Source organism: Parasteatoda tepidariorum, chromosome 5 (genome assembly GCF_043381705.1).
Source record: "Parasteatoda tepidariorum isolate YZ-2023 chromosome 5, CAS_Ptep_4.0, whole genome shotgun sequence".
Classification (NCBI taxonomy): Eukaryota; Metazoa; Arthropoda; class Arachnida; order Araneae; family Theridiidae; genus Parasteatoda; species Parasteatoda tepidariorum.
Window position 1 is genome coordinate 84,755,835 of NC_092208.1, and position 11,750 is coordinate 84,767,584.

Consider the following 11,750-nt stretch of genomic DNA (forward strand, 5'->3'; position numbering starts at 1 on the left):
TTTATTTTAACAAAAATATAAAATACTAATTTCATCAATAAAACTCGGAACACTCAAAGATATAAAATGGCGTAAATATAAATACATTAATGCTAAAAAATAAATATGAACTCAAAGCCATTTTTTTCCTTCTCCACAAGAAAGAACGAACAAGCTCAAAAAAGCAAAACAAATCGTTACTTACTCAATCGCAACTTAATTTTATGGACTATAGATCAAAGTTAAAAATTAAGCAGACGATAATTCTCAACAGATAAATAGTACAAAGAATGAATGAACAATGTCTTGTCCGGGATTCGAACCCTGGATCTTTATGATGTGATGTCAACTCGATTACTACGTAGTCCGGTCGACAAATTTAGGATATTCTGTTACCAAAATGACAAAGGTTTGCTTACCAGTAAATAAAGATGTTTCTGGGAGTGGAAGTTTAATTAGAGGGATAACATAAGAATAAATTTGGGTTTTTAAAGCATTGTTTACCATTAAAAATTGAGATTCTTGTTAATTACTGAGTTTAAGTGTTATTATAATTAAACGTCCGATCGTCGAATTGTGTGTTATCTAATTTAAGATATCGTAGAATTGGAGAAAGAAGTTTTTAACTTATTTTGAAAGGATAATTGTTGCGCCTACGATGCCAGTAAAACACAAAAGCAAGAAGAAAGATAAAAGCTATCAGATACATGATATTAATTTTATGAGTCGGACAGAATTGAAAAGCCATATTTCAAACTTGGAATCTGAAATGAGGAAAATGCGAATTGACTTGAGAATTCATACTATGCATAACAGCAACCTTTCTAGTTTTTTAAGCGAAAAGCAAGAAGATTATTTCTTCGCCATACAATCATCAGCCACAACTGGTAGGCAAGTAATAGATTCCGTCGAAAAATTAAAACACAGACTAAAGGAAGCCAATATGAAAACAGAGTTTCTAAAACTTAGACAGAATCGAGAACACAACTTGGAACAGCATAACAAATATCTTTCTATCTTGATAGGTTATGATAAGGACATGGTTAAAAAGAAAGAACGTAGAAACGTAGAAAGAAAATTTGAAGAAGATCAGTGTTTGTCTATGATGGCCACAAAATACATGGCTGACCATGATTTCTTTAGTAAATTTGATAAGTTACCACAGGCGTTAACATTCAGTCAAGTTTCGAAAATACGGAAAAGTTTGCAAGACTGCAGTGTTGCAAAGAAACATATACAAGATCGATGTAATATATATTCACTTCATGATCAGTCTTTTGAAGGATTTCCAACAAATGTTGCATCGAAAATGAAGGATTATTTTCACGACTTGAGTCACTATAGCATAAAAGCTATTCGTATACTCGAAGCAAAAGTAAACGAATTACAAGAAAAGTTTTGGTGCATTACTCGCGCAATAAATAAAGCTTTAGAGGAAAACAAAAATATAAAAGAAAGGCAAAATCGTGATCTTGAATTAGAGAGATCTAGAATAATCAAACAAAATCGAAGTAATGCTGAATTAAAAAATAGCACTGAATTAGATAAACTGCTTCTAAGAAATGAAGAACTAACGCAAGAACTTGGAAAAAGTAAAACGGGATTCAAGAATTTAAAGTCACTGTTTCTATCTTCGGTTTCCAAGTTTTACGAAAAAGCAGAGTACAGAGCTTTTGTTGCAGAAGAAATTTTGCAAGTAGCATTGGCTATCGAAAAATACAAATCTGATGTGACTGTTATTGAGAGAGAACAAACTAATGGTGAACTGGGACATTTCAGTTTAACACCAAATCGCCAAAATTTGACTGAAAGATTGACAAAACTAAAACTGAAAATACAAAATTCTAATACTTTATTTATACCGCCACAGTTTCACTGAAACTAAAATTGCAGCACTAGAATATATTCACGTTATTTATGATCATCCACGTTAAAGCCAAAATTTGGCAGAAAAATTGACAAAACTGACAGTGCAAAATTCTAATACTTAGTTTACATCGCCACAGTTTCACTCAAACTAAAACTACTGTATTAGAATATGATATTGAACATGAATATTTTAATTTAACGCCAAAATTTGACTTAAGGATTGCTAAGAACTAAAATACAAAATTCTAATGCTTCATTTATATCGCCATAGTTTCACTATAAAATATCAAAACAAATAAGAAAACGCTGAAATTTTTCTAGTGCCCTGTAAGCCTGAGTAAGATAGGTTAGTTCCCTGATTTTAGAGTTTTTGTTCTAACGATATTGTTAAGAACCAGACAAAAATAAGTTGAAGCAGTTTTAATCTTAATAGAAGAGTGAAGATATTCCATTCTTTTCTTTTTGGTTTAAACAAACGATATCGTGTTGAATTATAACGTTGAACGAAAACAAACTTTTCATTTTAATGAAAAATATTTTCCAACGCTGCATCGGCAGTTTTTTTTTTTTTTTGTTAATTTATTTTTAAAAAAAATTAGAAAGAAAAACCATTTCAATCCACTTAGAAATTGAGAATTTGATTTGTATATTTTAAGCAGAACGATGAAACTAAATTCAGTAACAGTTCCCTAAGTTTCAAAAAATCGTGAATTGCATTTACTTATTTTGTAAGATCTAATTTTGTATTACAGTTTGTTTTTCTGATAGAATTATTTAAAATATTGATAAAAGAATTATTAATAAATAAAGAACAATAACGTCACGTGAATATAATAATTTTGATCGTTCGAAAAGTTGAGCATCAGACGATTATTTACTTTTCAAAAGTTGAAAGAATTCAGAGAGTGTTCCAAGAGCTCAGTGACGAGCAACGAACCTGATCTTTCAAAATAGCTATTGTACGGAACTTATTGTTTAAATTAGAATGAGTAGTTGAAAATTACATGACAAAATTCAAGATTTTAAAGACCAGTTATTATTACTGCGCGTTTTTAAATTTTATGAAAATGCTGATTCTATACATAGATAAAAAATTGTAAGTAGCAACTATAAGGTAATAGAAAAGTACACATCTAATGCAAGGGGCATTGATAAATGAAAAGCAGATTGTTTTCAATTTAAGCCAAAATTGCCATAATTTACATTAGATGTTGGAAAAAATAATTTTAGAATTTTATATCACCACAATTTCACTTAAATTATAACTTCGGCATAATTAGAATGGCAAAACAAGAAATTATTTAGGTTTATCTCATAATGAACTTAAGATCTTTCAATGAACTGTAACAATGAAGCTAAGATCTTTCAACGAACTCTAACAATGAACCCAAGAATTTTCGATAAACTTTGACAGTGAACCCAAGATCTTCGAAAGGCATAATTGATTTTGTTGTTGTTGTTGCAAATCGTCTAAATTAAAAATGGCAGATATCAACAACATAGATANAAAAAATGGCGTCTGATTCAGTCAATGACTTTGATGGAACTAAATGAAAACGTGATAAATTAATGTCCGATATTTACAGGCTCCCGCTAGACGGCGTACTCGAGCGTTGCGATCGCGAATTATTTAAAATATTGATAAAAGAATTATTAATAAATAAAGAATTATAACGTCACGTGAAGATAATGATTTTGATCGTTCGAAAAGTTGAGCATCAGACGATTATTTACTTTTCAAAAGTTGAAAGAATTCAGAGAGTGTTTCAAAAGCTCAGTGAAACGCAATGAACCTGATCTTTCAAAATAGCTATTGTACGGAACTTATTGTTTAAATTAGCATGAGACGTTGAAAATTACATGACAAAAAACAAGATTTTAAAGACCAGCTATTACTACTAAGCGTTTTAAATTTTATGAAAATGCTTGTAAAAAATTGAAAAAATTGTAAGTAGCAACTGTAAGGTAATAGAAAAGTACACATCTAATGCAAGGGGCATTGATAAACGAAAAGCAGATTGTTTTCAATTTAAGCCAAAATTGCCATAATTTACATTAGATGCTGGAAAAAATAATTCTAGAAAATTATAACTTCAGCATAATTAGAATGGCAAAACAAGAAATTATTTAGGTTTATCTCATAATGAACTTAAGATCTTTCAATGAACTCTAACACTGAACCCAAGAATTTTCGATAAACTCTGACAATGGACCCAAGATCTTCCAAGGTATAATTGATTTTATGTTGTTGTTGTTGCAAGTCGTCTAAATTAAAAATGGCAGATATCAACAACATAGATATCAAAGAGTTTAAAAATTTTGCACTTACCTTTACTTGAGTTTTCTTCTTAAATTCTCAGCAAGGACAAATCTAATAGGCATTCAAATCCTGCACTCAAAAGGACAAATCTAAATAGGCATTAAAATCCTGCTTTAGAATCTAAATTATTTCAAAGTACCTTTTCTGGTACTTAATTTTTTGCATACAATAATTTATCTAACTATTGTCAACTTGTGATGATCAGTAACTGGTTAGTTCATTCAAAATTAAAAATCAGTTTATCCAAAATGACTATAACGTGCTTATTTCATTTCATTTTATTTATTCAAGGAACTCAAGTGTGTGTGTGTTCTTCGTTAAACTGTTCCACCCTAAAGTGCTCGACTACGCGTGCAGGTCGTTGGGCTACCAAAGAGGAGGAGCCATCCCCTCAGCAGAGACGCCTTAGAACATCCTCAGGGATGTCTCCCAAACAGTCGTCAATAGTCCATTGTGCAGCTTCAGTGCGACGTAAATAAAATACCTACCTATGTGCTCAATGAGATTTTTTTATTACTTTAAGTGCCACGGTGGGCTAGTCGTAAAAAAAACGATTTTTAGTAGATCTCTGAAGTCAAGCATTACTGGCAGCGGTCAGTGAGAGGGTGGGTGACTCCTCAGATAAGTTTGCGAAGAGACCGAGAGCGAACAGTATCGGTCCCCGGTAGACTGTTCTACGCTAAAGTGCTCGAATTCGAGCTGGTCGCAGGCTAGGAATGCGGAGGGGAGGGGAATATCCCTCTGAAGATCAAAATTGTAATGGTATGTCTTCGAATCATTCTCAGGAATGTTTCCTAGACTCTCGCCAATAGCCCACTGTGCAGCTCTAGTGGGACGTAAATAAAGCAACGCCGTAAATTAGGATCTGCATGACAGAACAAAAAAGGAAGAAAAATGGGGGGGGGGACGTGAAATAAATTTCATAAAAATGAATAAAAGAACGTGTTTTAAAACAATCCAGTAACCTCGTGTATGCCGTATTAGCTAATAAGTTATTTAAGCTTTCATCAAGTTACGTATCATTAGTTGACAACAGGATAGAAATATAGCATTTTAAAAATGGTCAAATTATCTTGGAATAATAAATGATATGTTGGTAACATAGGTAAATGATATGTAATATGTTGGAAGCTAAGTTTAAATTAAATAAGAGTATATTACCACATGAAAATAAATTCATTGATGTAAACATGAAAGACTGAGATACCAAAACTGACTATAGTCAGACTTACCATATACGACGAAGCATATAGCTTTATAAAAATAAATCAGGGAATGATTCCCTAAATAACCCTCATTAAAAATCATTCTCACATCTAAAATCATTCGAAACTCATTCTATATCAATTGATGGATTTAAAGTTTTATCTGTTTAATTTTACCATGGTTACGACAAATTTTGTTTTTCTTCTTCACGGCAATGCAGTGAAGAGTTGAAATATACTACTGTAGGAGAAAAAAGTAAGATTTTCTGAAATCATGTAAACCGAAAGTGTGGAAATCGCAAAACTTTGAAGCAGCTATTGTATTTACAGAGTATAAAACTATGAATTTTTCAGCTACAAGATTTTTGATAATAGCACATGTTCAAATTATTCTTAAAATAAACAACTCTCGCTGGTTGAATTACTGTCCAGCTTTTCAATGACGAATAATTTTGTTTTGTGAACTAAATTTGAGAATTTTTTTTTAAAAAAATGGAACAGTAATTATACTCTCAGAGAGTAAAATGGTTTCGTGATTTGCCAACTATCTATGTTTTACCCTCTCCGATACCATGGTTTCAACAAAACGTGGTATCTTTTCCATCCTAGTATATTCCTACTTCTCATTGAAACGTACTGACGTAAGGCAGAAAAAGCCTGATTTTCCGAAACCATGGTAACGGAATGCGGAAAAGTGCGGAGAGTGGGGAAATCACGAAACCTTGAATCACCCATTATATTTACAAACGTAGTTGAGCATCAAACAATGTATGAATGACTACAAAATGAAACAGAAACTGTTAACATCACACGAAATTGTACTGAGCAGCTTTTGCTTAAATGATACTAAATAATCACGATTAGATTATAACAATTAGATTGCTCTTCTTTTGTTTTAAATAAAGTTCTGACTAAATTCTGCAGTTACAGAAACATTCAAACGGTAGATAGTCTGGAAGATAAATTGCAAATTCAAAACCAAAATTCATGAAACAAATATAAATATTTATTTTTACTTTATACATTATTAAGTAACATTTAATACAAAGGGATCAAAATCAAATCTTAGCTAGCAAAACTAAGCTGATTTCAAAAGAGAATTTTTTTTTTGGCAAATATTTTGCATAGCAATTTAAACCCACAAGATTTCTCACAATCTCTGAATATTTTTATTAAATCTATAATATCATATGACTTCTGTTTTGAATAAGATTTATTCATATTATTTCTGAGGTTATTAATTATTAAATTAGCAACTTCAAAATTAACACGAATAAAAAATCCCATTATAATAGAATTATTCAAAATTAAAAATTATTTTTTTCAAAGTATACATTAATGTAAATAGATAACATATGCACAAATAATATTAAATTATTACAAATTCACAAATAATATTCCGTACAGAGGAGTCAAAACAAATCATAAATAATTATTATGAATAATCGATATTTTTCGAATAAAATGTAATGACCTAACAAAATTAAAGGAGAATTTGTAAATCTGTAATATGTAAAACCTGTTAGGAGGATACGTATCGAAGAAAAAATAAACAACAAGTTACTACAAGAACAAGATATTATAATTTTTAAAAGACATCGGAAAGTTATTGTTACGAATTTGTATATAATTTTGTGAATTTTCTTTTGTTATGAGGCTAAATATTTCTGACGGATTCTATATAAACAGTTTAATTAGAAAATTTACAAGCAAGTAGCGTGATTCTAACGTAATTTAGAGAAAAAATAATAGAGTATTAGTCAATTTATTACTGCAATAGTGTTTTGATTTGTGAGTCTTCTGAATTCATTGAAAACGTCTGAGGTCAAATTAAATTAAACTTATATACAGGGTAACAAAAAAGTATAGGGATCACTTTTGTGGTTATCTACCACTAAAGTTTTAAAACCTTTTTACATATATAGCATACTGATCTAAAGCTCTGCTATTAGACTTTCAATTGCAATACTATTTCATAAAATCACAAAAATGCCTTTGAAGAAATTTGACAAAAAGCTAATTGGTCAAGTACAAGCATTTTTAGAACTTCNACTAATAAAAAATTAGTCGAAAGAAATAATTAATCCCTTAATAAATGTGCTTTTGTAGTACATATTATTTTATTTCACATTCAAAACTATTATCACAAACTATTTAACACAGTGTATTATAGGTAAGTAAACAACTTTTAAACTAATTTTTTTCATTGTGTGCCGTCAAATTTCGAAATCGTTAAAAGTGTGCCGCCACAAAAAAAAGGTTGAGAATCACTGGGATAGAGCGTTCGCCTTCCAATGAGGTGGACCGGGTTCGAATCCCAGGGATGGCTAGCACTGACCACAGTGCTGACGTAAAATATCTTCAGCTGTAGATGGATCAGAGGTTAGAGTCTCCTTGACGTCAGGCTAACCGTGGGAGGTTTTCCACTCCATGTAACGCAAACGCGGATTAATTCCAACAAAACGCCCTCCACGAAGGTAAATTTCTCTCAATACTTGTTCCAGGATTTCCTTTGATTTCTGGATTGGGTTCAAAATTACGATTCTGCGGAGTTGAATATTAGTCATAAACCCAAAATTGCGTCAGCTGTTCCAAGGACGGTTATATATATATAAAAAAAAAAAATCTTCCTCACCCAAGAAACCAATGGATGGTGTTTTCAGTAGAAATGTAAACAATAACAATCTCGATCTAAGTTTGCAGCTGCTTACAACATGTTATTCTGCGAGGCGATATTTTCAAACGGATAATTTTGTTTTCAATAAAAGAAATAAATTAGATGATTTCTGAGCTCAAATCTGCCGTATTTCATAAGATATTTATGCTATTATGTAATTCGGGTGAGTTTGAAGTGAAAATTTGTTTTAGTTATTTAGAGATATATTGTTAAAAAAGGTGACATGGTTGCTAGATTTTGAATAACTCGCTTTTTTGGCAGTCTTGATTTGGCATCTTTCCATTTGTTTATTACTGTTTGTTCGTGTTGCAAGCTGTGCACCATCTTACGTTAGAATTAACACTTTTAGCATTGTAAACACAAGTAATAAGTAATCAAATACATTGTTTCCAAGAATCTCAAAACACAATGATGCCAAATGGCTTTAAAATACAACGGAAACAGTAACTCGGAAATTTAGGCGGCACCGAGCTTGCAGCGTTCCCTAGAGTAGAAAACATCATCCATGGTTTTAGGAACATTGTAACTTTAAAATAATTCAATTTTATTAATATTGCAATAAATGTGCTTAGATTAAATCTCTACATTCTTTTCTCATTTCTGTCACATAAAACCCCGTCTTCATACTAATTTTTTTTAGATTTTTCATTAATGTCAAAAAGGGCAAGCAAAATTTACATATAGCAAAATTTAAATAAAATACCTATGTTACCAACATATCATTTATTATTCCAAGATAATTTGAACATTTTTAAAATGCTATATTTCTATCCAGTTGAATTTTTTTTAGATTTTTCATTAATGTCAAAAAGGGCAAGCAAAATTTTACATATCATTTACCTATGTTACCAACATATCATTTATTATTCCAAGATAATTTGAACATTTTTAAAATGCTATATTTCTATCCTGTTGTCAACTAACATACATAAATCGTGATGAAAGCTGAATAACTTATTAGATAAAATTTTTAGTCTGACTACTGTCTTTAGAACTACGATTTCAAGCCTTGTTTAAAAAAAGATACAGGGTGATTTTCCAAGGATTAAATTTTAAAATCTCTTTTTAATGAGCAGTGTCTTCACGAAAAAAAAAAAAAAAAAATACAAGTATTCTGTAATAATTCATATTTTCTTTTGTCAACTGTTACACAACTTAGAAATATTGGTATAAAATAATAAGTAGAATTCCTCGCTTTTTGAAAACTTCACACCTGCCAAAATCAGAAATTAAGAAGATAGAATTTCATAAAATAGGGAGAATTTACCAAATAATAGAAAGATCAGATGCATTATATCATAAATTTTCATATTTAAAATACTTTAACAGTAAAAGTCCTTCGATCACCTTTATTTAATCATTTTACACAGGACATTAAGGAGAATTTCCCTCAATTAATTTAAATTTTGATAAATGGAAGCCAAATTGTAAAACAAAGTTCTTTCTTTATAAAATGCAATTAGCAATAAGGCTTAATTAATATCAACGTTAGAAAAATCTTTCAGTTCATCTCTATAACACAGCGAAACCTCTTGGGAGCAACCACTCTCCGTTCCACAGTAAAATGGTCTCTGATGGAGGTTGGTCGTTTTTAGAGGTTATCTTCATTGACTTCAAAATTGTTATCGAAGGTGCATGATTTTTCGCAAACGATTTTAATTTTAGTCAGTGTCATTTTCTTGGTGCGGAAATGCCATTTCTGTTGGCGTCATGAAAACCGGATCGATTAATAAAATTTAGCGTCTATAAAAATGATCCCAACTGATAATAATTGGTGAAAAAACAAATTTACAATTATGAATGATAAAGCTATTTAAAATAAATAAGCAGTTATGTTTTTTGTTTAAGGTTAAGTTAAGAGGTTTATTAGAGATGCTTGTTTTTTCTAAAATAACTTTTTTTCTTCCTAATTTAACTTTCAACTCTAAAAATAAATGATTGATATAGTATCGCCTTTAGTGCCCTTTGACTGCAACAGGAGGTTGTAGAAATCTTTCAGAGATCGTATAATCTAATAGATCTAAATAAGAACCTCACACAAACATTTTGAATACATTTGAATCTACTTAAAAATTCTATAGTCTCTTAATTTTCTTGAGTGAGTATGCACCCATGTAAAAGTTTTTCCAAAAATAAAATGTTAAACATTTTTCACAAAATAGGCATCTCTCTTGGCGTGGTCTAGCGTTAACCTTGTTACTTTCCCGCCAAGATTGGAACCAAACACATCTGCGAGTGAATAACAAAAAATAATCAGTACTTATTTATAGGTTGTATCATTGTTTTCATCATCATCACAGTTGGCCAGAGAGTCCGATGCCTTGCTTTGAAGATTTCTTTATAACGACTTCCGATTTAACTATGATCTCCAATTCTTTTCATTAATCGCAGGAAAATCAGACTACCAAATCAGCCCATCTCAACCTCGACCTTTCCCGATTTCTTGCTTCCGTGGCTCTAAAGAGCAATATCTTTTTCATTGCATTGTCATCACTCCTTCAAATCAATCCATCCAATTCATTTTTAATAATTTCACGTTGTTTATAAATCTTGTACAGTTCAAAGTTAAATCTCATTCTCCAGTTATGGTTTCCATTTACACCACTAAGTATACTCCACAAATTCTTATTCTCAAATATTGCCATACAATTTTCCTCCAGTTTTGTCATTGTCCAAGCTTCCGACGCATATCTCAGGACCATTCTGACAAGAGTTTCGTAAATTAAAAACTTTGTCTTTTTTAGAATGAAACCTAGATTTAATCAATTTTCTCAGCCCATAGATCAGATATATCTTTGTTTTAGTTAATAATAAATCATTGTTTAATTACGTGCTTTGGGTGGTTAATTTTACACAATTAACACACTCATTCAATTTTTTGTTTGTTCACACCGAGCCAGCAACACCTGCACATAAAAGACAGTTCAGGAAAAGGAATAAAAATTTTCTTCAAAATATAAATATTTCATTCTTAATACCTTTGATATAACACACATCTTTTGAATAGCTAGTTGAATCTGGATAACTTCTGTTTCAATCAAAGTGTTTGGTGTAACTTGGATAGTTAAAGAATTAAGTAAAATAAATTAACCAGTATCTGTAGTAGATTTAATATATATTTTTCAAAAACTTACTCTTTGAAATGTATAACTTACAATGAAAATAAAATGAATGGGACTTTTTTTTGTTGCTAAATCTGCTTAGCTTTCTGCATAATTAAGATAATAATAACAGGACTTAAAATTAAAGATGGTCAGTTGGCCTACACAAGTAAACCAACCAATCGAAATGCATACGGACTATTCAAATCTTTTAGTTACTTTTTTACTGTAAAAAATCAGGTAAAATAATACACTGATAAAGCAACTTCAATAACAATTTTTTTAACAACATATATCTCATCTTAGAATAAGATTATTAAGGATTCTGCCTCAGATGAAAAATAATTATTCAGTTATTTACTAGTAAACACATAGAGTTGTGAATAGAGTCTAGAGAGTGGATGCAAATATTTAAGTTTTAGAGAACTTTTTTACTCTAAAAAATCAGGTAAAATAATACACTGATAAAAGCAACTTCAATAACAATTTTTTTAACAACATATATCTCATCTTAGAATAAGATTATTAAGGATTCTGCCTCAGTTGAAAAATAATTATTCAGTTATTTACTAGTAAACACATAGAGTTGTAAATAGAGT

General features: G+C 30.5%; 1 protein-coding gene across 1 annotated transcript; it reads left to right on the forward strand.

Moving 5' to 3' along the window:
* The first annotated feature begins 637 nt into the window (after positions 1–637).
* LOC122270088 (uncharacterized) lies at positions 638–1,858 on the forward strand. Its single transcript, XM_043046182.1, has one exon. It carries the CDS (start codon positions 638–640, stop codon positions 1,856–1,858), a length of 1,221 nt encoding a protein of 406 aa, XP_042902116.1.
* Positions 1,859–11,750: the final 9,892 nt, after the last annotated feature.

Coding starts and splice junctions, on each gene's coding strand:
- LOC122270088 (XM_043046182.1), top strand. CDS start 638: ATGCCAGTAAAACACAAAAGCAAGAAGAAAGATAAAAGCTATCAGATA.